This window comes from Adiantum capillus-veneris, chromosome 13 (assembly GCF_014529385.1).
Source record: "Adiantum capillus-veneris isolate H3 chromosome 13, ASM1452938v2, whole genome shotgun sequence".
NCBI classification, from domain to species: domain Eukaryota; kingdom Viridiplantae; phylum Streptophyta; class Polypodiopsida; order Polypodiales; family Pteridaceae; genus Adiantum; species Adiantum capillus-veneris.
In genome coordinates, this window is record NC_140943.1 from 18,585,407 (window position 1) to 18,611,380 (window position 25,974).

The window sequence follows — 25,974 nt, forward strand, 5'->3', positions numbered from 1 at the left end:
TGGTGTTTGGCTCTCATTCTTTCTTTGGCGGCTAGAGACCCTTCTGCCATATGCATTTGTTGTTTTTGCTCTAGCCACAATTCCTTCTTAGGGTGGTGATTTGTGCTTCCAAGGCTTGTATAACTTGAGCATCTGCTCCTGCACTTGCCCGCACCGCCCTTGGTGTTGCCCGCAGTATTTTGATTGTTGTCAAGTCCTGGAGCTTTAATTTTTCTTTCAACTCCAGGACTTTGTCTTTTGTTGCTTCTAATTCATCTTTGACCTTATCTTTTTGCTCTTGGAGAGTCTTGATTACTCTCAAGGCTTCAACCATCTCTAGTGTGAGAGTGTCTCGTTTGCTCTTAGCCTCCCTCAGTGCTGCACTTAGAGTTTTGAGCTCCTTCTCTACTTCTTTGGCCTTCAAGTGGGTATATTGTACCAGGTTTGAGAGGTTATCATGCTCCATTTGCATGTTATCATCCCTAGTATGCATCATGCTATTCTCTTTAGCAATCGTAAGAGACAGCGTCCTGATTCTGTCGAGTATTTGATAGGTGGCTCTACGTCATCTTCATTTGTTGCTACCAGGTTTCTAGCTATTGGCCTATTTATAGGGCCAGCCAATGGAACCTGATAACTTGTACTGATCATTACTCCTGCAAGGTGGTGCTCGCCATAGGTAAGCCAAAGGTCTCCATTGAGGCACTTGAGGGACTTGAACCAACCCTGGCACTCCAAGCTATGGGGAGTATCTTTTTGGAGTTATTCTTTGAGACTCTTGATCTACCTTTCTCTCTTCAGATTCATCATCTCTGTCCTGGTCCTTGGGGAGCTCATCTCTCCTTTTCTTCCTTTGCAGCCCATGGTGGATTGGGAGTTTTGTAAACAAATGGCAAAGCCTCTGCCATTGTATATCAGGCTTGAATGAGGTCTTCATAGGTGCTCCTTTCATCTTTTTCCTAAACCCCAGGTGTAGATGTGGCCTCTTCTATTGCTTTTGGTGATGATTGGGGTTCGGGTGTAGATGGTTTTGGACTTGGAGGAGGGGTGGGAGAACTTGGTGGTGTTTCAAATTTTTTCCACTCTTTCTCTTGATCCTTCTTCACTGGTGTTTCTGATGTTTCCTTCGACTTCTTCTTGATGTCTTGCACTTCCTCCATTATGAAAGGATCTAAGTTTTGTTGATCAATCACTCTTTCTGTCTCTTCATAAGCCTGGATGTAATGGTCAAACTGGTCCTCTAGTGGTTTAGAGGAGCTTCCTCCAACTTTGGCCGGGTGGTCTGGCACCCATTACTCTTCAAAATCTCCCTTTAGTGCTCTTTCTGCTCTAAATTGTTCTATCAATCTCTCAATCCAAGTGGCTCTTTCTGCTCTAAACTGTTCTATCAATCTCTCAATCCAAGTGGCTTTTTGGCTGTGCGTTTCCTTAAGTGTGGATACCTTGGCCAATGCTGCTTTTCCTTTCTTCCTTGGTGGCTCCAGAGGCTCTTCTTTGGGCATGATTTCCAACTTCCTTCTTATCCTTGTGGTGGTGATTGGTGGACCCGTTTCTTTCACTGGCTCATCTTTGATATCAGGCTTTAGCTTGAACTACTCCTTCTGTGTTGGTGGCTCTGGCCAATGTCATCTAGCGCCGATTGCCTCATACACAATCTTTGTCAAGGTTTCCCCTCCTCCAATGTACTTGGGAATTTCTATGCCCATGCCAACCAATTTCTCATACAGATATTGGACATAGTTCACTTCTTTGGGTATGCTGCTTTTCAATGCCCATGTTATAGTTGTTGCCACTGCATGGGGAGGAGTGGTTTGTAGCTCTTGGGTCCACCAGGTTGTTGGCACTGCATGGGGAGGAGTGGTGTATTTCTGTGGACTCTTGTTGCAAATGTGGAAGTATTGGTTGTAGTGCTTGCATATCTTTGCAGCTGTTGGGTCAACCAGGTCTTTGAATGTTTGATTAAACGTCTTCTGTGTGTAGACCTTTACCTCGTCTCTTCTTTCCCAAACTGAGCGTCCCCTATTGTGGAGCCCAAGTGCATCTGCTATGGTTTGAGGTGTTTCTGTCTTTTGGCCATCCAAGGCTCTAATCACTGCCTTGCCATCTTTTTAATTGAGTTGACTAGCTCATATACTCTCTGAACATCCACACTTGCTTGTGCTGTTGTGTAGAAGTTATGGAGGTCTGCTCTTTCTAGATGGTGGAGGGTTTCTTCTTGGTTTTCCATTTCTAACATCTCCCGTGGATTCATTGGGATATCCAATGTGTTGCCTTGTGGGCCTCTGGGTTAAGATGGGTAAAAGGCCACAGAATCTGATGGGACTTGAGCTTTGGGTTAATATTGTTGGGATAAAAGACTTGGAAGTGAGAGTTTTGCCCTAGACTACCATTTGGTCATTGGGAGACATCACATGCGTATGAAGTCTTCATTGAGTTTTCTAGCTTAGACTTCTTCTGTAGCTTCCTTTGGTGACTGGGAATCCCTTTATCAACTCTAACTCTTATTTGGATGTGGTTAATTAGATGGGGTCTAGAATACTCCTTAGGAGGGACTTTTTGATTTTGTGCTTCAAGTGGTCATCACCTAGCCCAAACTTGTCCAATTTGAAGGTATGTATTGTATACAACATGGTGCACAAGCCCGGGATGTGAATTTCTTGGTTTGGCCTCTATATCATAGTTTAGACAATATACGCATATAAAGTCTCTTGATGCAAAACAGTTAGAAATTCCACACGTAGGTGCTGTATGGCTTGTGTAAAGCCTTCCATGATCTTTGATATGAATTTGAACTTGTGAATTGTGTTAAAAGGCTTCAAAAGATGTCCACACACATGATTCCGCTCTTCTGAGTGAATGAAGGTCAAAACATCTCCATTTGTGATTGATGTGTGTTAGGGGGCTCATGATGATGTGTTCAAAGAGCTGGAGGCTTCAAAACCAAGATAGCCTGCCATTTCAAGACTGGTAGACATTATACGCGTATAAAGTCTATTTGAGGATTCTTGGCCCATACTTGTTGCAGACACAGTCCATGATGTTTATAAGGCTTTGATAGGTACACACATGAAATTGAGTAAGTTCTCTTGAGCTTAAGGATATAAAATCAGGTTATGACACTTTGTTTTTGAAAATGAGGTGAGTAGTGACCAATACATTCCCAATTTTGTCCAAATTTGGTATAGAGGCTTGGTGTGATTTGCTTTACAAGTTTGGATGAACAAAATGTTGGCAGCACTCCTCTATGGTAGAATTAGACTTTATATGTGTATACTGTCTATTTTTAGAGAATGCATTTTTGAGCATAGTCATATGATATTTGGGCTAGGTTTATGCTGTGTACAAAATTTCACATGATTTGGAGCCATTTTGATAAGTCTAAAGCCAAATATTGAAATAGGATGAGACTTTGCATTTTTTCGTTCTTGGGTACCTTTAATGGCTCCAAATCTAATGAAATTACATGTGCTACATCTGGAGGGTATGGAGAATGGTTTGGTGAAGTCATGTGAGTGTTTCTTGTGCCAAATTTGTATGGGAGACATCATATGCGTATGAAGTCTTCAGCGACAAAAACTCGCTTTGATGCCTTGAGGTGTTTTGTGATTGTGCCTTAAGCTGCCCTGCTAGCTGATTTTCACTTTAGGAAGTCAGTTGTTCAGTTTTGAAACTCCATGTTTGGTGTTTCAGTCTCCGGAAGCGATTTCTTCATTGTGGTCGTGTTTCCACAAAGATTCTTCTTGATCTTTAACTCCCCCACACGTGGATGTTGCTAGGCACACTCCTGTGGCCATGATGAATCCTTTGAACTCACAGATGCCCCTTTTGGTGATTTGTCGATTAAATAGCGTCTTTTGCTGAGGAGACTGTCGGTGACAATTTTTCTTGACATGTGACCTTACATGTTGGTTGTTAATGATATGTCAATGATGCCTGGGAATTTTGGTGGCAAACAGACACCTAGCTCGTGGTCGTTAGGCCCAAATGATGCTTTGCAGTCCCGAAGCCTTGCCCAATGTTTTGACCCACTTTTTGATGATTGATTTGGATGGAGGCTGACGTATCTTGTCTTGCATTAGGAAAAATATGGACTCTCCTTGGGCCTTTTTGATTAGTGAAGGCTTAAGGGAGAACCAATGAGAAGGCTCTTGGGATATCACCTAGAGGTGGAGGAATGGTAGGGGTGCAGCCTAATTGTCTCCCTCTTCAATGCTTGGTTCTTAGAGAGAGGTGGGAGGTAGGCTAGGGGGGGGGGGGGGGGGGTAAATAGGAGGAGAGAGGTGTTATAAAAGAGGGAGGGACCCCCAAAAAAAAAATGCGCATGCTTAAAAACCCTAAAAATTGATTTTTTTTAAAAAGTTTCAAAGTTGACCCATTTGCCTCCAAAACTGCCCCAAAACATAAACTAACTTTAAAAAGTCAAATTTTCCCCCCAAAATCCACTTTTCTCTCTCTCCCTCATTACTTTTCTCTCCCACACTCTCCCTCTTCTCCCTCCTCCCATTCTCTCTCTACAGTCAAGGCAGCCATAGCCAAAAGCTTTCCACCACTCTCTTCCTCTCTCTCCATAGCTCTCCCTTATCTCACACCTCCATCAACCCTCTACAGTCCCACACTCCATAGCCCACAGCTCCACTATCCTCTCTACCTCTCACTCCTCCCCTCTTTCTCTATCTCCACTGTCAAAGCCACCATAGCCACCATAGGCAGCTCACCTGACCCTCCCCTCAGTACTCAACTCTTTCAAATCCCTTCCTAAGCCCAACTTCCCAAGCATGTCCACGCATAGACGGCCCAAACCAGAGATAGAGGAGATTGTGTTGCACAACACAAAAGACTCAGAGGGGTTATGGATCCCACAAGTATTCAAGAAGGGTGCATGGATCTACATGCAACCGTCACGTGCTGGACCTCATCGTGTACGGTATCGAGGCGTATTGGAACGTCATTGGAAGGTCCGGCTATTGGCATTCAAAGAAACAAAGTCCGGAATGGTGGCCATCGTGCAACACGTCTACAGTGCAGCTGAGCTCCATCTCAAGAGAACTTCAACTCAAGAGAGCTTCAACTCAATTTGCACCTCATTGTAAGTTTTCATGGTTTAGCTATCCTATGCATATGTCATGTTTACGTTTATGTGATCATTATGTTTAACTAAGGGCATTTGTAAAGAGTTTTTCCATCCAGCTTAGTTGAGGAGCAGCCGCTTGAGTGCCTCTCAGGCACGTTCATGGTTGTGCATGCTCACATTGGGGAGCTTATGTTTCCTAATGTTTCATCGAAAAAACTTACCGAGCAGCGAATATTCATGTACTCCCACAAGTACGTGGTGCCGATGTCAAGCCAAAGCTATGGTAGGTTAGAAGCCGTGGAGACACCCTCATTGCAAAGTGCAGAATGGCCAACTCCAGACCATTGGGCTTTGCTTTCTTTCAAGTGCAAGGTGAGGCAAGATTTCCAAGGGTCGCTAAATTTTGGTAAGGCAACCAGATCGGTGGGTCTCAGTTGGCATTGTCCCATTCATTTGTTTGTGCATGCATTCCGCTCTCTGCCGATTGTAGAAACACCAACAATGTTTTTTTGCAAAGAAGTTGACATAGATGCAATGGACACCATTCTAGGTGTCAATTGTGGCTATGTTGACGGTTTGCATGATGGTGACCGTTATAAGTGCAATGTGTCCCCCACACAGCTTTGCCTTCGGTATTTGAAAGCAAGGTGCACCTTGTATGCACGGTTTAGCTATGAGAGGTGGATGCACAAACGTGGCAAATGGATACCCTTGCAGCTGACAGCCGAAGAAATTCAATCCTTTGAAATTCGTGTCCGCATGCCCAATAACGAGGTGGAGGTGGTTGCAGTGAATCCGCATTGGACTCTTGCCAATCTTCGGGAACACTTTGTCATAATGGGATTCGAGGATGTCGGTAATGCAAGTTTTAAACTAGAACAACGCAAGGTCTGCTTTGTGCTTGCTTAACTACCTTTTCTTATTTTTTGTGGGTTTTTGTATTTTGATTGGACATTTTTGGTTATATAGATTGGAAGGCGGATGGAGGCCACTATGCTTGTTTACAAAGATTGGGCTACAGACGAAATCATCTTGTCTAAGTGAATTGGCTTGTAACTTTAATCGTTTATATATTGGATATTTTATAAAAGATTTTGAAAAGTTTTAAGGTGTTGTACTTGATTTTGTACTTGAGTTTTAAGGTGGTGTAAATTTATTTTTTAAATGCATATTTTTTATTTTTTTCGAGATGGAATATGTCTATATAACGAGGACCACCTCCTCATTTCACCATTTTCATCCCAGCATTGCAGAGAGACCTAGCATACCCAATCACGCAAAGAGAAGAAATGGCTGCTACTAGTGCTTTAGATGCATTCCTTACTGAGGTTGGGCATGCAAATTGCCCTGAGCTTCAAGCATTTTTCACAACCCAACCCGATTTGGAAACCACCTTGACCCTCCTCTCTCAATCTCTTGAGCACATTACTTCATACATTTCCACGTGCATGGGGAGATTCATTGTTGATTTACCAAACCGGCCAGGGAAATGGGTCCCTGAAGGCCTTCTCCACCACATCTACCAAGGGGACATGCCATTTCATCAGCGGCCAGTGCAGGCTTTGTCACCATAGCACAACCCACCAGACAATATGTGCGGCTTGAAGCTGATGATGTGTGAGCAATGCATAAGGGAAGGATCGGAAACACTTTTTTCTCTGTTCATGCCATAATGATCTTCCTCCTTCACGAGTGCCCAGCAGGTCCTGACGTAGTGCTACCTCACTTGCAGATCGGCGGGGTATTGGCTGATGTGAAGGACCCCAAGCCCGCGGCCATTGACTCATCCGTAGAGGAGAGGACGCTTGCCTTGACCTACCCTATAGGGATTCAAGGCCTGTTGGAGGCCTCTCCATCAGTCGGTTCACCTCCAGACCGCCAGAAGGAACCACCACTCGGGATGCCATCTCTGAGGTAGAGATTACCCGCTTCTCCTCCATTGTGGTGGGTGGGGAGGAGTTTGTGTTTATGCACAATCTGGAGAAATCCTTTGAGCTTCGCATGGATGAGTGTTTCGCCATCCTCGATGCCCATGGCAAGTTTGATCTTGATACCACCACCTCCCATGACGATGATCTCCTACTGCCCATGGGGAATACTTTTGCGGACACAGTGGCGATCTCACAAGCCGAGGTGGCAGCGGCCGAGCAGGCCAAGGTCTCTGAGGAGGAGTTTGTGGCTGTGCAAGCCATGTGTTTGGCTAAACACGCAAGAGTGGATTCACCACCACCTGCTGCAACACCTGTTTTGCTTGATCCAAAGGGGAAGTCAAGCATGGATCTTTACTTGCACCCGGATGCCGATGAGGAGGATCGTAGACAAGAGGTATAGATGCTCACTTACATTTGATTGTTACAAATGATTTTGTTAATGTTATATGATAATTCTGTGCCATATCTCAGAAAACCTATGTTCTGCAGGATGTTCTGGAGGTTGACGCCTGGGCGCAACGGTCAGGGGGGAGGAGGACGCCGTTCGGACCTCAAGCGGCACTTGCTCACTACCTCGGCACACTTCCCACTGGTGTGGTGGTGTTTGTCCATGCTGACTACTCTCCCAATGGTCGCTACAACATTTTTGCTCTCCGTTCACTCTCCAAGGCGTTGTGTTTAACAACACTTGCCCAAACGGCCAACCTTGTAGTGCTTGTAAAGAAAGATTTTGCAATATCCACTTTTGGTGTAAACTTTCGCGGGCGCCTTATTGCCCATGTCGGCATGAACCAAGCTGTAGGGGTTAATGACACCCAAGAAATCACAACCACTTTACTTAACAGGGAGCCACCCCAAAAGGCCAAGCGCTAGAAAATTGTAATTAGAAAGATCCTAAAGCAAAAGCCGGATATCATGTAAAGCATTGATTTCTTTAATGAAACTACTTTTTGTTGTCTATGACTCTCTTTCTTGCAAGGTTTTGAATTTCTTATATGTTGGGCTTCCATTGTGTATGAGAAGCACCATAATTTCTCCTATGACTACTAAAGGGTCTGGCAGGCATTAAAATTTAAAAAATGCATACTTTGTTATATCTAGGCTTCCAAAGTTATGTATGTGCCTAGTAAAGGTCTTGGAAGTCCCTAAAATATGCTGCCACAGCGGCGCGCATTGGGGCTTTCCATCAGCTGATGAACTGTGCAAATGCACGCCCTTGTGGCAGATGAAATTGGACACATCTAAGAGCATACCCAGGTACAAAACAGAGTGACAAGACATTAATACCCAGTTGCAAAAGAGAAAGACACGGATACCCAGGTAACCTTAAGCCCATCTTGCCCCAGATACCTAAAGTTGTATCAACAAACCACAAGAGTAAACTGTGGCAATATCTAAGCCCTTTCTGGAGTATAGGAGCATACCGAGTTACAAAACAGAGTGACCAGGTAACCTTAAGCCCATCTTGCCCCAGATACCTAAAGTTGTATTAACAAACCACAAGAGTAAACTTTGTGGAAATATCTAAGCCCTTTTTGGAGTATAGGACTGACATGGACTAAGGGGGGATGATTTCCAGCAACATCTATGCTAATTGAAGCATTGAAGCAAACAAAACATACTTATTGCTTGTCAAAATTGTCTGGAAACCACTGGAAAGTGTCTGGAAAGCACTAGGAAAGGCTGCCACAAGGGCGCACATTATGTCCATCCATAGGCCTCTTGAAGCCCCAAATGCACGCCCTTGTGGCAGCCAATTTGGGGGCATTCCAAGCCATTTTCAACACTTTGTAGATGTTTTTGCCATGCAATAGTGAGTCACATAGCATGGATACATCAGGAAGTGCATGCCCCACTTAGCCAAGGTGCTAAACGTAGGCAATTTTTCACAATAACAAGCTAATGGCTACATACATACAATAGAAGGTAGACAAAACTTGAACCAGTTCTACATTGCATGGTACAGAATTAAAACAATACAATGCACAGTGGGGTATACAATAAAAGACGCTTATATTCAAATTCTTCCCAATACAATGCACAGAGTGGGATATACAATCAAAAGACGCTTGTATTCAAATTCTTCCCAATCTTGGAGTTCCGTAAATACAAAAAGGTTGATGCCTAATTACAAGCTACTCCTCATGGCGCAAACGGCGAGCAAGCTGCATATCCTTGGACATAATGGTTACACGCTTTGCATGGATAGCACAGAGGTTAGAATCCTTGAATATGCCAATTAAATATTGCTCTGCTGCCTCTTGGACTGCCTCTATGGCCACGGCGCCCATCCGAAACTGAGTGTTGTACAATTGCAAAACCTCTCTGCATAGCCTTGCAAAAGGGGCCCTCCGAATCAAGAGCTCGCTGCTCTTTTGATAGTGTCGAATCTCCGCAAAAGCACAGCTACGCTTCGTACCTTCTGAGGTCGACGTGGAGGTGCATTTTTGGCACGAGTCGGGGCAGCTTGCTTCCTCTTCTTGTAGACAATGCTCTTTCTCTTTTTTTTCTGCATAGGCACTTCCAACACCTCATAATCTGATTCCACCCACTCTCCATCTGATTCGTGCTCTTCACTATTGACTGGATGTGATGGTGTAGGTCCACTCCCATTAAGAAGTGTCTTACCCCCAATAGACATGTGAGCCTGATAAGTTTGTATTTGGACGCCAACCCATGGGGAATCTTCATCCGTTTGCGTCTCTTCGGAGCCTTCTGATGGTTGCTTTTGGCTGTTTGTTTCTTTGCCCTGGTCGCTCTCATCCTCCCTGTTGCCATCAGAATCATTGGAGTCCGATGAATACACAACAAGGCGATGCTTCCGTCTCTCTTTTGCTGCTGTAAAGGACTGGCCATGCTGATTTGAAGCTCCAGCTTCTTCTGTGTGGACTTCACCTTGAGCTTGTGAAGTTCCACCTTCTGTTGCTGTACCTTTGAGTCGTTGGCCATCCGGCCCCTCTGGATATGCAATCCTAGCCGTTTGTTTTTTTCTTGCCATGGTAGCACCTAGTAGGGAAAATGACAAAATGAGCCCCTTCAACCTTTAAATAGGTTTTTTTGAGATTTGGGCCCTTTCACACTATGCGGCCAATTGAGTGAAACTCAAATAAAGCAATTGAATTTAACAACTAGATCTGGATCATGCGGACGGCTGACGCGATGCCCAAACGCTGCCTTTTCGATATTTAGTTGCACGCCAAGCTTCATGGCCCAGGGACGCTCGCGAGCGTTTCCACTTCTCGGATGCTGTAGGACGGGAAGCGTTGCGTAACTGCTTTGCTAACATCGATTCTCTTGCTTTCTCAATAGTACGAGTTCTCCCAAAGGTGTGCCTAAAAAACCAGTTAAACATCTCTTGGAGGTAGTTGGAGTGTGAACTACCACCACCATGCCGAGTATTCTTGAAGTAGACTCCTTTTGCTTGATAGTGGGACTTCTCCATGCCTTGTGTACTCCATATATCAAGCGAACCATAGCAGTCCATGAAGTATGCACCATGCGCATAGAGAATGTGCTAAAACAACCAAAAAGGAGATAAGCGAATAGAAAAGTTGCATTTTCAAACATTGCATATGTATTAAGTCCGTTAAAACAAACCATGTAGTGTGTAATCTTGCTTTCAGATCATCCGTCCTTAGCGGCCTTTGTGAATTCATAAAGCACCTTCTTGAACTCCTCTCGCTGCTCAACGGTGGTGCTTGAAAGATTCATCAATTGCACAACCTTTTGAAAGGATGACCATACTAGCTTGCGTTGGTTAGCAACCTCCACATTAGGATCTTTGTCCGTCGTGCATGAACACAAATCTTTCCACAACTCCCACCGCTTCTCACTTGCTAGATCGACACTTGCCTTGGATACCTGCATTGGAGACTTTGACATCTTCTTGAAAAATCGACGTGCCTTGGCTCCATTCATGGAAACCTTCTGTGCCACCTCATATGTCTTCTCCCTACAAGTCTCTGCTACAATGTTCACCCTTGATTGGTGACATCCAATCTCATTAAGGAGCATCTCCACCCCCTGCAAGGAGTCTTTTGACCGTTGAAGGGGCTTCATTGTGAAAGCATAATCAATGTGATGCTTTAGGATCCTATCAAATATTCGCATAAACGCATGCAATGTACAAAAGTGAACATTGTTGAGGGAGAAGGGAATTATGGGATTCCACCCAGGATCTTTGCTATCCCTATTGGGCACCTGCAGCATATCACATGAAAGAACCGAAGTTTGCCACTCCCTATTTATATGGTCATCATTATCTTCGTCCTGACCTTCCACTTGAGTTGCTCGACTTGTCTTGTGCTCTTTCGTACAGAATGGACAGGGAAGTAAAGAATTTGCACGTTGTTTGCATCCAAGCATGAACTTTATGGTCTTTAGATCACCACCTAAATGCCATTCAACATCAAACTCCCCACGTCCTGGAACCATGAGCTTCTCACCGTTTATTTGAGCTTTAATGACCTCTGTGACCCATGGGATTCTACTGAAAATCCATGCAAGGACTTCATGTGTCTCTTTCAGAACTTCAATTGCACCAAGACACCATATATCCTTCTCTGATTGCACACTAAAAGAGGGCTTTGTCGCTTCACTCGAACTGCAAGATTGCTTGGCATAAGCTAGGGCTTCATTCATAAGCGTGATGCTCATTCTCTCCAACTTTCTCCCTTTAACAATTACACACTCATCCAACTTCAACACGAACACAAGCTTGCCTTCAAGATCTGCCAACAACATAAAGCCTCAGAATGCTTGTTATGACACATCATAGAGCATGTAGGCAACTCTAAACTAACCTGCATCACTCAAATTGTAGAAAACAGCCATGGACTGCTGCAATCGTATCAAGTCCACAAAGATATTGTTGAATTTGGTGTAAACAAACCCTTCGGTCCACAACACACTGTTAGAAACAGCACCGCTTCCCTTCCCGCGGCCCTTCCTTCCTTGTGATTTGCTACGGAGCGGCTGAAGAGGCATCGTGTCTTCAATATACAAGTAGTCCCCTAATCGGTGAACAACATCTTCATTTGACACCTTTTTGGCAATCTGCACTCTATGAGGAAGTGGGAATAGGTTTTCTGTGACTCCTCGACTTCTTAATGCATCTTTTAACACTTGATGTATTGCTTGATAGCCCTTGGTACTAATCCCAACAGCATCACAAATATCCTTAACATCTAGATTAGTGACAATATTAGAAAAATCAATAAGACCTCTCTTAGTGATTGCGTCTTTCAAGTGTTTTGCCTCTGAAGCATCAAGCATCCCAATAAAATCCTCTTTGTTGAAACAAGAACGAAGTAAAGTAGCCCTAGCTTCAGCATTCTCGCCGCCGCACGTTTCTTGGACGAAGTTCCTATTGCCCAAAACAACAATGATGAGCCGTATTAGACTTAAACAACATGAGAGACAAAACATGTTACCTCATAGCTGTCACCCTTCGTTTTCTTGCACCTCCACGTGGTGCAAGAGTCTGAATTTCGGAAAACTCTCGTTTCCTCACCCTACCTCCCATGGCAGTACTCTTCATGTGTGAAAGAGTATCCTCAAGCTTTTTAATTACATTTTCCTTGGTTGTGATGGTGCTCTTTGCCTCCTCAAGCGCACTAGTAGTTGTTTGCATCTGATCTTGAAGATTGTGGAAACTCCCATTGAGCAACTGCCAATGACGCAAGTAGATCTCAGACCGTGCAATCTCGTGTTTGTTGAGTCTCTTGCAGTAGCCCAACAAACCTTTCTCTCCATTTCCAACGTATTGCAACAGTGATGGAATGTTTGTAAAAGACGGATGAACATTGAGAGAAGGATCCTTTGGATACAAGCATCCGTCTGTCTAGAGATCCACATTCTTCTCCCCTTGAGCGCGGCATTCGTTGGCTGAAGGTAATGTACCCAAGCATGTTTTGTTTGTCGGAACATACTCTTGAGGTAGGCATAGGAAAAGCCCTGGAGACCTACCACGTGAAGAGCTTGCTGGGACATTGGTCACGTCGTCAAGAGGCATTGTAGGATGGAGAGATGGAGCTTGAAGGATGGAGAGATAGAGCTTGTAGGATGGAGAGATGGAGCTTGAAGGATGGAGAGATGGGTGTGTAGGTGCAGCAGCAGGTGCAGGTGCAAGGGGGATGGGTGTAGGAGAGGAGCTTAGATTAGGAGGAAAAGTTTTCAATTTTGGGGGGAATTTCCTAAAAGTTTGGAGGGAGTAAAAAAATGTTGAATTTTGAGTAATTTAACTTAAAAATCTTTTCTTTATTATGTGTATATGTTGGGGGTACTTTTTAGGGGGGAATAGAGTTTTTTTGAAAGTTTTTGAAAAAAGTCATTTTTTTGACCTCTTTGACCCACGGATTTGCTTAGGTGGCATGGGAGAGTTAAGAGGCTGTTGGACGGATACGCCGCGACGGACATCAGCACATCGAGAACTCACCTAACAAGTAATGTCAGCTAAGGACGAAGCTCGACCCGCAGGCGCGTGGAAGCAAGCATAAGGTGTCAACTTACACTCGACTGACTCCTAACTAGTTCCTACAGAGGCCCCTACCAATTGTCTAAGTCACAATCTTCAAGAGAACAAAAGAGGATGCTTCCTACAACGCTTGCTAGAGCCGAACACCTATCAAACACTTCGGAAACACCACAGAACTTGAAGGAGACCCTACGAAGACCTATAGGCCACTCTCCCTAAGGTCTGTGAACCAAAGTCACGACCCAAAACACCCGGTGCAGAAACACGTAGGATGTCTGGCCGAAATCTGCAGGTCTTTGTTTCCGAAATCTGAAGTGCCTAATGTGTGGTTCTACTCGATGTGAACGTGTGGATATGCTGCAATGCAAAATCGGACAACGTATGCTCACCCAAACAGCCGATGAAGCTCGTAGAAGAAGCTCCCGAAGCCGGATCGTATGCGCGCAATGTTGGTATCGGCTCGTAGCTCTAGTCAGGGGCAACACGCTGCACTTCTCCGCACTCGATTCCGACCACCGTAGCACACGTAGCATCAAGACAAAGCTCACACTCTCTCTCACGTACACAATACGCTCACTCACAAACTTAAACTTGTTTAAAATGACAAAAGGTCCTTCATTAAGGTCAAAAAGTGATATATATACCTTACAACTTCTCAAACCCTAAAGTTCCAAAATCATCCATCTACTCCTAACTATCAAAACTAGGATACAATCTGGAAACTTCTGTAAGTCCCAATATTTACAAGGTGAAAAACCGGGTTTTCCTCAATGAATGACTAATTACAAAAAATAATAATCCGCCGAGTAGTTAGATGCCGTGGGGTGTGTCCAGCTTCTAACACCCCCCCCCTCCTTGTTCATGTCGTCCCCGACGTGGCCTTGATCTTTTTGCTTCACCTTATGGTCTCCCCCATCTTTAGCAGCGATTCGTACCGTGCATGTAGATTCAGCATTGTTGGCCCAAAGATGTCTGTATGCATGGTAAAGAACCCCGTGTAGAAAGATTCTTCAAACGCCTGGAGGTGATAAGATGGGAGAAACATGATTCTTTGATATAATGCATGTATCACCTCCTTGGAAGGTTGACCTGACATATCATACGCACATCTATATGTGTCCTAGAAGAAGAATATGCTGTCAGTCACCTGTCCTGGCTTGAAGGTTTCAAACACTTCTAGGATGGTTCTGCAAATCTTTCTCATCATGATGCATGTAAGGTCAGGTGAGCTAGTGAACAACTTTATGGCGCCCGTTAGGGTTTTCACCATGTATTGTACACTTATTCTCTCACCTGCCTTCACGCCTGGCATCTTTGGGTAGTTCAGCCAAGTGGGGTTGCTTCTCTGTCAGATTTCGTGTGCTTTCCACGTCCTAACCCTTGGTAGAGGGCAGAAGCTGAGATTGTCCCTGATGTGTTTAGGTGCCTCTACCAAGTGTATTAGGTACTGCGGGTACTTGGTAAGCCAAACTTTCCTCCACTTGGGCTGAGAATCTACTATCAGCCTTACTCCTTCTGGCCTCGAGGTGTCTGCGTTGTATAGAGGGACCGTTGGTTCTTCTCTGATCCGCTGGTTTATTGTTGCCGCTTCATATTTAAGCAATGGATATGGGAGAGAGGGTTGTAGCCATTGACGCCTGAGATTGCTGGCGTCGATTTTCTGAATTGTCATTGATATGAAAACCCTCTGTTCCCATTTCAAGGCCTCTTTGGTGCTCTCTCTGAGCTCTGCCTCTATTGCTTTTCGCAATTTTTCCTCTTCTTCTTGTGTTAGATCTTGGGGCTCTTGAGAGGAGCCTGCTATGCTTTCCTCTGGCATGGGTGTGTCCACAGGATCCGACACATTGTCGAGGTCAATCCCCTCATTGGAAGCTGGCCCTAAGCTCTCTGGTTCTGCTTGTTGTCGGCTTTTCAACTCCTCTATTTGCGTGAGGAGTGTCTGCTTCTCCGCTTCTGCTTCGCCGCCCATAGTCACGAGGAGGTCATTGAGTTCAGCATTTACTTTTTCTGCCTCCTCGCGCTTTATCTTGATGCTTGTTAATTCTTCTTGTAGGGCCTTTTGGCTGTCCTCCAATCTGGTTTCAATTGCAATAGAACCTTCAGCCATGATCACCCTCTGCTTCTTCTCGAGAGTCAACTGCTTTTGGAGTTCTTGCATTTGCTCTTCATACATTTGACTCTCCAAAATAATTTGAGTTGAGCTTGTAGCTCTAACTCGCGCAGGTGATGCTCTCAGCCTCTGGATGGTTTGATCTTTGACTTTTAATTGGTCCTTGAGCTCAAGGACTTCATCCAGGCTTGCTTCTTGTTCTATTTCCGCCTTCTCCTTAGCATTCCTCAAGGCCTCTACTTCTTTTGTTTCTTCTGCTAGTTGGAGTGTCAGATTATCCCTTTCTTTTTCTGCATCTCGCAATGACTTGCTGAGTTGCAGGCACTCTTCTTCAACTGCTTGCAATTTCTTTGTCGCTGCCTCATTTGCTTCTTCCTTTGTTTGGCAGTTTTGTAGAGCAGTGGCTAGGCTGGCCTGGAGGTCAGCTTCTCTTTCTTTGTGTCCTTGGCTTTTTGCCTGCAGTAGATCTCTTTCCATTTTGGTCTTTACTTCAGTGGCTCTTAGAGTTATCAACTCTTCGTCTGATGCCACAGATTGTGCCCTTATTCCAGCTAGCATTGTCATCACCACATCCCAATCATTCGAGGGCGGGTGCAGGTTTACCGTGTCTGTAGCAATCTCCCTAAGTTCAACTAGCCGGATGCCTGGCAGCTGTTCTTCACTTCGTGTCCTTGCCAAGTCGAATGCGACTGTGGCGGCTTCTTCCTTTGAATAGCCTGCAGCTAGCAGGTCCAAAAATGCATAGTATGCTTCCTCGAGCTTTTTTTGTTCAGATGCAGACGTAGCTTCTTCTTTGTGTTCAGGTTCTGTTCTGTTCTCTTGCTCTTCATCCTGGTGTTCTTCTTGCTTCTCTCCGGCCTTCTGATCTTCTGGAGGAGGGCTGCTAGGAGGTGGTGATGGCGGTGGGCTAGGTTTAGGGCTACCTGGTAAAGCTATAGGTTTGCCCTTGAAATCCCTATCTGCTTTCGTCTTTCTTTCTCTTTCCTTGTTTTCTTGTTCATCTAGCAACATTTGCCGTATTTGCTCCACTTCTTCCTTGGTGAAAGGGATGTGTGGAATGTTTTCCGCCGCAGCATCAAGAATCTCGAAATTCTTGATATAGTCTTCGAAGCGGTCCCTCTGCACTCTTCTTGAGGATCCGGACATCGACTCAAGGGATGGCTTCCATAATTCGTTTAGATCGCCCTTGAGGGCTCTTTCTGCTCGGAAACTCTCCATTAGCCTCTCGAGTCTAGCCGCTTTTTGTGATCGAGTCTCTTTGGCTGACACTTGAGCAGATTCTTTTTTGCCTTTCTTCTGCTCAGGTTGCTCCTCTTCCACTGGCTCCAGTCGTCTCTTCAATCTTGTAGCCACCCTTGGTGCTCGTTGTGGCTCGTCTTCTTTGTCTTCCTTTATCCTTAGCCAGTCATTCTTAGATGGGGGGTCAGGCCACCTTCCCTTGGCATGTAGTGCTGCATAAACTACCTTGGTTATCATCTCTCCTGGCACTATGTAGGTTGGCTTTTTGTTTCCCATCTTTACCAGGCTGTCTTGTATGTATGCTGCATAATTGATTATCTTTGGGGTGCCCTTCGTCATTGCCCAAGTAAAGGTTGTGGCAATTGCACCTGGCGGCATCCTATACTTCTGCGGCCTCTTCGTGCACATGTGGAAGTATTGGTTGTACAATTGGCTCATGATCGCCACCTTTGGGTTGGCGATGTCTTCAAAAGTGTAATTAGCCTTTTTCTCTTTGTACACCTTCACTTCATCCCTTCTCTTTGTCACACTGTCTCCCTGATTGGAGAGATCTAGTGCATGGGCGACAACCCTTTCCGTAATAATGATCTCTGTGTTGGGTCTGCCGTGCAAATCCGTCACCTTGGCCACTCCATCTTCTCTAATGCTGGTCACAAAATCCCATACTCTTTTGACGTCCACCCCTGCTGGGATTGCTTCAAAATAGTTATGGAGGTCAATTTTCTCCAAGTAGCCGGCCATTTTGCTCCGGACAAATTCATTGAGCTCCCTTGGCAGCATTGGCAGCTCTATGATATTTCTGTCATTGTCCTTGAATACTCCTTGGTAGATTTTTAGGTCGTTTGACTCTAGTAGATCTTCCTGTATCCAGGTGCTTGTAGGCTTTAATGTTCCCTGTGGAATGACAAATGGTTCCACCTCATCCAGATAGTCTTTGATTGTCATTCTCTTCTTCTTTGCCGGTGACTTCGAGGCTGCCATAGACCCTGTTGTACTCAGCAATCCAAAGTTTAGCGTTTTTTTTTTTTGTTATATCAGCTGCTAAACTGAGTTTTACTTATCCAAATGACTTGAAAATTGAAATCATAGCTCAAAAGGAACTTGTGAAGCTGTGCATGTGCTCACAGTGCAAATTTGACCAAAAAAAAAAATCCATCTAGACATCCTACGCGTAGGATGTCTTTTTCTTGAGAACTAGTTCATACTTGACTTGTAGGTAGTGTAAGGCTCATGGAACATGGTTATAAGCTTGGATTTGAATTTGGATGTCAAAAAGTGGATTTTTGGGCTGATTTAGGCTTTACATCACAATTTTGGTAGATTGTCCATCATGGGAAGCAATTGATGTCCAAATGGGTTGAAACTTGGTATATGGGCTCAATGCATCATGGTATTAGCTCCTATGATGTCATTTCTTGCACAGAAGTCTAAATCTATGCTTAAGACAGCCTACGCGTAGGATGTCTTTTTCTTTAGAACTGCATGAAACTTGATCAGTGGGTTGTCCTTGACCTGTGGAACATAGCCATGTTCTTGGATTTGTATTTGGATAATATTTGATGCTTGTAGGGCTCTATGAGGTGTTTTTGGGCTCAAAAAATGTATCTTGAAGGTGTTGGGGGTCAAAAGTGATTAGAAGGGCTTCAAGCTTGACATATGGGCTCTTGTTGATGAGGTTATTACTTCTGGAATGACAAAACTTCTCCTTCATGCCCAAAAGGTCCATTAGACATCCTACGCGTAGGATGTCTTTTTCTTCATTTTTGCTCCCAGACCACACAGAAAGTTAGCTGATGTGTATGTGAATGTGTTGTGCAAATTTCATGAGATTTGGAAAAGATTTGGTAGGTTAATGGCCCTTTAGTGCCTTTATGCCCTATCTTTGCGTTTTTCCATGCATATGAGGTCCAATATCTTCCAAAGGTGATGAAATTTGGTGTAGGGCTTGTGAATGTCATTCAGAACATGTGCATGGCAAGAATTGTTGGGTTTTGTGCCAAGAATTTCCCTTGAGACATCCTACGCGTAGGATGTCTCCTGGTGATTTTTCTCTTGTTAGTGCTCCTAGTGCTTGCCCTTTGCTCCCCTAAGTCCCTTTTAAGCCTAATTTCAACAAAAAAGTCAATTGGGTAAGTAAAAACTCCCTGTGTGGACTTCAGAGCCTCTGAGCCGTTTTCTGACTTTTGGAGTGCTTTTTGGCGATGAAATTCCTCGATGTTGGTCTTCATAGCTTCCAAATCCTTTGGGGATCCTTGCCGTATGATTTTTGTCGACTTGGGCTTCACCGGAGCTTCATTTGGCAATTTGTCGCTCTAGAAGCACCCATGGAGGCGTTTATATACCTTTGATGATTTGTGGTGCATTAGGAGATTTCGGAGGTCTTTTGGAGGTCCTTTTGGAAGAGAGAGGAAAATAAGCTCCTCCAATGAGAGAAGAGCCTACGTTACGTAGAAAAATAGATTGATATTAACAAAAATATAAAAGGTGTCCCTCTCCTCATTTAATAATTTAGTGATCCTTGAAGACGATCACTCTCTTTCATTTAATGCGAGCACCTTTTTCAGAAGGTAGATGCGGTGCATTTGATACGGCTTACGTCATCACTAGAATTCAAAAAGTTACAAAACTATCAAGTGGTGGAAGATTTTGAAACTTTTGATACTGTCAATGCGTCTGGAACGTCCAAATATCCTAGAAATGAATGTCCAATTGCCTAGCTCGGACATCCAAAGAGGCAAAGAATGTCAAAAACCCCTAAAAGAACATTTTACTAACGGCGCGCGAGGAGGCACTCCAAAATTTGGGAATGCCTCATCGCGCGCCGTTAGTAAAAAGACCCTTTTTTCCTCTTTTAGAGAGCTTTTTGAGAGGAAAATGTCAAAAAATCTCTAAAAAAGCCTCCATCTATCACATAGGTTTTTTCTTCATCATCTTAGCCTTAGAGATCATAATTTCGGGTCTATAAGAGTGAGCACGCACACCCATTGTTACAATTCTACAAAGTGCATTTTGATCACACACACACACACACAGACAAAGATAACATACACACAAACACATAGAGACACAAATATAACATACACACACACAGACAGACACACACAGAGACACACACACTCACAAACACACAGACACACAAATATAACATACACACACACACACACACACACACACACACACAAACACAAAGAGCCCCTCTCTCTCTCTCTCTCTCTCTCTCTCTCTACTATAGGCGCGCGTAGAGAGGCACAATCGGTGCGCATGTCTCTATGCGCGCCTTTAGTATTGTGCATCCACCAGCGTATGTGTTTATGTGTGTATGTGTGAGTGTTATAGAGAGAGGAAGTAAGGCGGGGGAAAGAGAGAGAGAGAGAGTCTTTCTGTTACCTTATACTAACGGCGCGAGGATGTGTTTTTTGAGGTCAAAACATGCTCCATGCGCGCCGTTAGTAATGGGAGTCTCTCTCTCTCTCTCTCTCTCTCTCTCTCTCTCTCTCTCTCTCTCTCTCTCTCTCTAAATATGCTAAGCTATAGAAAGGAGAGGGAGAGGGAGAGGGAGAAAGAGAGAGAGAGAGAGAGAGAGAGAGATGGAGAGCATGGTGCAAAAGTGTAATAGAGAAACATGGGTAGGCTTTCTTGAAAGATAATTGTCCAAAACTCACTAAAAGGAGTTTTGTACTAACGGCGCGCAGAGGGGCATTCTAGTATTTTAGAATGCCTCCTCGCGCGCCTCAAGTAAAAAGCCCATTTTTTGGGATTTTTTGACATTTTTTGCCTCTCCGGATGTCGGAATGAGACAAGTAGACATTCGTTTTTAGGGTATTTTGGCGTTCCGGACGCATTGGTGGTGTCAAAAGCCTCAAAATCTATCACTATTTGACAGTTTGTGACTTTTCAACTTTCAGTGATGACATAAGCTGCCTTGAATGCGCCGCACTTGCCTCCTGAAAAAGACGCTCACACTGAAAAAGACGCTCACATTAAATAAAAAAGTGACCGTTTTCAAGGACGATTGGGAATATAAATCTACTTTTTAAAGTGTCTGGTTGTCTTTTTGGACATACCCACAAGGTGAAAGTGTATTTTAAAAAAAGTTTCTAGAGAGAGAAATACAATTTCTTACAAGGTCCTCCAAATGACCTCCGAAATTTTCTAATGGTCCACCACCATAGGACTTGGTTGTTGATGGTCTAGGAAAGCCGCTCGTGAAGTTTGGTGGCAAACGGACTTGCGGTTTGGCCACAAGTACATTTTGACACTTTGTCTGTCTGATGTCGTTTCTGAGGTTTAGTGCCGCTTCGGGTCACTTTTTGGTCATGCGGGTCATATGGACTTGTCGAGCGTGTCGATATGCTCCTACCCGTAAATTTTGGTAGCATTTGATCGCCGTTTCGCCGATTTCCCATTTGGTGGCCTCTTGCGGGTTTCTGGGAATTAGGGTTTTTCCCGATGTTTTCCCACTGCCATTGGATAACCAGGAAGGGTCTCCTAGACTAGGGTAAGCTGTTGATGACGTCTTGTTGCTTTCGGGTTAGCCGTTAGGCTGCCATTTCTACTTGTAGGTCTCTACCGCTCGCTTTGTGTGTGACCTCTACGCTAGTTTTCGCGACAGAATGACAAACATGCGCGAAAAGCTCAAGGTGGTGAGCCTACCTCTCATGTCTGGAGCTGGTTGGGTAGACGTGCGCGTCGTAGAAGCTGCTGGAAGGTGGATCCGCTCTAGGTGGCAGAAGCTCTCTCCACAAGGTCAATAGTGAGAATGAGCTAAAAATGGGGTGAAAAATTCTTATAATGGAGGTCCCCAAACCATTTTTCATGAAATTTGACATGTGCTCCTATCTTTCTGAAAGCTGCGGTTTAGGCTCAAAAAATTCTTGATTTGGACTCCATTTACTCTGTTTACCAAAAATTTGTCATTTCGGCCAAAACCTGGCCAAAACACACTTTCCGCTTCAGTCTCATAATTGCACCCCCATTGTACCGTAGGTTGTTCTTTAGTCACTGGTCATCCCCATATTTTTTGTTTTTCATTACGACCCTATATTCTTGTAGCTTCATACTGTATAAGGGCATATATACTTGGGTTACTCCAGAAAATTTCGCAATCAAACGTCAACCCTGAAAATAGTCAAAAATTGTGCCCTTATTTGCTATTTTTGTTATTGGTTCCGCATTGAGAATGCCTCCCCCCCTCCTAGTCGGAGTCCTCCTGGACGACAAGGTTTTGCCTCGAAGTATGTGCCGTGCATAGGTTGAAAAAGTCGTGCTAATGCGTGGCCGATTAATGTGGCCCTATTTTATGCATACTCGGTCAATGCATGGAAAAATTAATGCTGTGTAAGAGAAGGGAATAAGCAAGATTCTTATTGGCATTCGCCGTCGAGGTTTCTTGTTTTCTTGGCAAGTAGCAGCTGTAACTCTACTGCTCCTTGTTTAATGGTCTTTTTGGTCAGAGGCAACTGCGTTGCCGACACTGTTGTTGGTGTCGTAGCTATTTCAGAGGATGTGATAGCTATGGGCCGTATGGCCTTGGCTTTCCATTGGTAGTGTGGTGCAGCCAACTTTGCCCCTTGTTGGTTTGTCATCGGCACCCACTAAATTTGTTTGCCCGGTTGACCTATAGATGTCTACTTTCCATCGTTGCTTGTACCGTAGGTATTTGCTTTGTCTTTTGCTTTGGTATCCAAATGTGAGTGACCTGAGGGTTTTGGCTAAGCATTTTCTTTGGAATCCATATCTGCTTGGTTACCTTGGTTTTTTGTTGCACCGTCTGCTTTGTTAGAATTCGGTTGTCACATTGTGTTTTCCCCCTCATGGCGTTTCTATCCTTCCGCAGCCATACTGGTTTACCTTGTTGTGGTAGTCTAGATTTTTGCAGTGTAGTCGGTGATTTCAGCTGTCTGTGATGAGCATGGTTGGCCGTTAGCTGGTAGTTGGTCTCAGGTTTCGTGTTGATCGTTGAGGGTATTTGTTCTTTGGTATTTGTTTGCAGTGATTGCATGGCTTGCATTTGATTCGGATGTTCCTTTTGAGCAAAAGCTACCACCTGCTGTTCGTTTTCGTGCTGGATTTTGACTGCCTGTGCTTTCCAGTCTATTTGGACATTTTATGCTTTTTTCCAAGGTTGCCCTAGCAGCATTGGTTGTTGTGTGCTTTCATCTGTCACCACATAGAATTTGTGTGGGTAAATATATTGATGTAACTGTATATGCAATATAATCCACCCTAATGTTTTCAATGGATGTGATGTGGTACTTTCCAGCACTTGGGGAGTAGGATGAAGTTGATCTGCGACTTGGAGCTGTTGGTATAATCCGTAAGAGATCAAATTTGCTTGAGCACCCGAATTGAGCAAAGCTGGTGATTCAACTTGATCATTGCCCACCGTGACTGGAATTATTGGCTCGACTGTGTCTTCTTCCAAGTTCATGAGTCGAATGGCATTGATTCTCAATGGTGGTTTACTTTGTTCTTGTTGTCGCAGAAGCCATCTTTTTGCAATGCGTTCTTGTGCTTCGGTTTGAGCTTCCTCCCGTACTCTCTCTTTTTCTTTCATTCTTTGCTTTCCTTGATGAATTTGTTGGAGCATCTCCTGTGTGAGTGGAAGGTGATATCTCCTTAGTCGACACCCACTAATCCAGTTTGGCATTTCTTCACCAGCTAATGTAGCAAGCTTGACGGCCCCACTTTGTGATAGATCATGAATCACAAATGGTCCCATCCCTCGCTTTTTCAGTTTCTTGGCATTTTGCTTCAATGTATAAATAAGTACGTAATCTCCTGTTTTAAACTCTTTGGTACGCACATGTTCATCAAAAAACTCCTTTTGCCTTCTCTTTTTAGCATAGATCGAAGCGACCGCTCGTAAGCAGAGTTCATCTAGCTTTTCAAGATCATTAATTCTTGAAGAGAGTTCATGCCCTGTCCATTCCAAGTTTGTTGCTACGCGTAGAGTTGGGATTAAAAACTCTATGGGTAGTATAGCGTTTAGCCCAAACACCATGTTGTATGGTGTTGTTCCTATTGAGGTTTTGTAAGCTACCCTGTATGCCCATAGTGTTGAGTGTAGCTGCTGATCCCAGTCGGTCCTTGAATGTGACACTATTTTAGTGAGGACCGTTCATAGTGTTTTATTTGTGGCCTCCGCTTGCCCATTGGCCTGTGGATGGTATGGTGCTGATTTTCGATGTATGACCATGAAATCCTCTAGTAGATATTCAATGACTTCATTGAGGAAGTGTGTTCCACGGTCACTGACAATTTCTATCGGTAACCCGTAACATACAAAAACATTCTCATACAAAAATTGAGCTGTGGTGCGTGCATCAGCTTTTTGTGTTGCTTTGGCTTTGACCCACTTTGTGAGATAATCCGTAGCCACAATGATATATTGGATATGGGTACGATATGCAGGGGGTGATATAGGTCCCACAAAATCAATTCCCCACTTTGCAAATGCCCTTGCCCCCATCATTGGCCTTAATGGCATCTCATCTCTTTTGATTGGTACCTTGGTGCGTTGACATGCATCACAACGTTTGACAAACTCTTCGGCATCCATGTGCAATGTAGGCCACCAGATTCGTGCAGTTAAGACAATTTTCGCCGTCTTATCGCCCGAAAAATGGCCTCCACTTACTCCGCTATGTGCATGTTCTAGAATCAGCAGGTATTCGCTTTCACTTGCACAGATTCGGAGTTGGTTGTCCTTGCCCCGTTTATAGAGTGGATTTCCAATTAACTGAAAGTCACAAGCTTCCAGCTCTATAGCTTTCTCCCATGCTCTTGTAGTGTTCTCAGGGAATGCCCTGGTGGTTAGAAAGTCAATGATATATTGACTCCATGCAGGTGCTATGTTCACCCGAAACAATGTTGCGTGATCCACTGGTCGCTTGGCACTACATATTGTACAATTGGTAATGTAAGAATGTGTATCCACATACATAGTTGGCCAATAAACTCCTAATTGTTTGAGTCTTTGGTGTGTTTTCACTGTTGAACAATGAAATGCACAACCCTGGACATGAGCCTCTTCCAGGTAGCACTTGAATTCTTCCGGATTTATACATAATCGTAGGATTAGGTCAGATTCAAGATGATAATGTCGTCCTGCTATCAGCTGGAAGTTTTTTGTTTGTAGAATTGTTCGCTGTTTGTTTCTACATCCTATATTATCAAACTCACTTCCAAAGGATAGAATGCTAACTATTTCCTGAGACCATTTGGGTACCATTTCGATGTTGAAAGGATAAGCATCTAGTATGTCATCATCTACCCCTTGAGGGGCTTCCCCGTTGTGTATTCTTGAAAGATGATCAGCTCGCAGATGAGTTTTCCCCTTTTTGACCACCACTGTGAAGTCAAATTCTAGCAATATAATAAACCAGCGTACGATTCTCCCTGTATTGCAAGGTTTATTTACTAGGTATAAAAGAGCTTGATGATCCGTGAAGAACACAAATTTGTTTGCAAGCAAATAATGATGAAATTTTTTCACAGCATAAATCATTCCTAACCCTTCCCTTTCGGTGGTTGTGTAGTTCTTTTCTGCACTGTTTAACTGTCGGCTCGCATAGCAAACTGGAAAATCCATTGTTCCGTCTCCAGGTTGAGCTAGAATGCTACCAATGGCACATGCCGAAGCATCAATGTTCACATGGAATATCTTGTCCCAATCTGGTGCCTTTAGCACAGGTGCGGATATAAGGTTTTCTTTCAGCCTTTGGAATGAAGTCTCACACTCATTGGTCCATTCAAAATTGACTAGCAAACGATACAAAGGTTGTGCGATAACCGCATACATGTATATGAATCTTCGATAATATCCACAGTGCCCCATGAAGGATTGCACTTGTTTTGCATTAGTAGGCCTGTGTATGTCTACAATGACTTGGACTTTGTCCAGGTCTGTGGTTATGCCGTTTCTTGAGACAATGTGTCCTAAGATTCGTCCTTGCTTAACCATAAATACACACTTTTCTGGGTTTAGACAGATTCGATATGTTCTGCACTTTTCAAAGACTTTTTGCAAATGGTCAATATGTTCTTCTCGCAGAAGAGAGTGTACACATAGGTCATCCATGTAAATTTCTAAGAATATTCTTAGGTATTCCTTGAAAGCGTGAGTCATTAACCTCTGGAAAGTGGCTAGTGCATTTGTTAGGCCAAA

General features: G+C 44.0%; 1 protein-coding gene across 1 annotated transcript; it reads right to left on the reverse strand.

Annotated features, from left to right (window-relative positions):
* Nucleotides 1–938: 938 nt before the first annotated feature.
* LOC147443665 (uncharacterized) lies at nt 939–23,808 on the reverse strand. The gene is made up of 2 exons (XM_086528026.1): nt 23,148–23,808; nt 939–1,261 (listed from the first exon to the last, which is right to left on the reverse strand). The coding sequence occupies exons 1-2, from the start codon at nt 23,806–23,808 to the stop codon at nt 939–941; spliced, it is 984 nt and encodes a 327-aa protein (XP_086384152.1).
* Nucleotides 23,809–25,974: the final 2,166 nt, after the last annotated feature.

Bases quoted from the DNA above. Each gene is read 5' to 3' on its own strand.
- LOC147443665 (XM_086528026.1), bottom strand. From the start codon at position 23,808: ATGGTGTTTGGGCTAAACGCTATACTACCCATAGAGTTTTTAATCCCA. The intron at 1,262-23,147 runs GTGCTCAAGCAA...AATGGGTGCCAG, and splicing joins ACCAGCTTTGCTCAATTCGG to ACCACCCGGCCAAAGTTGGA.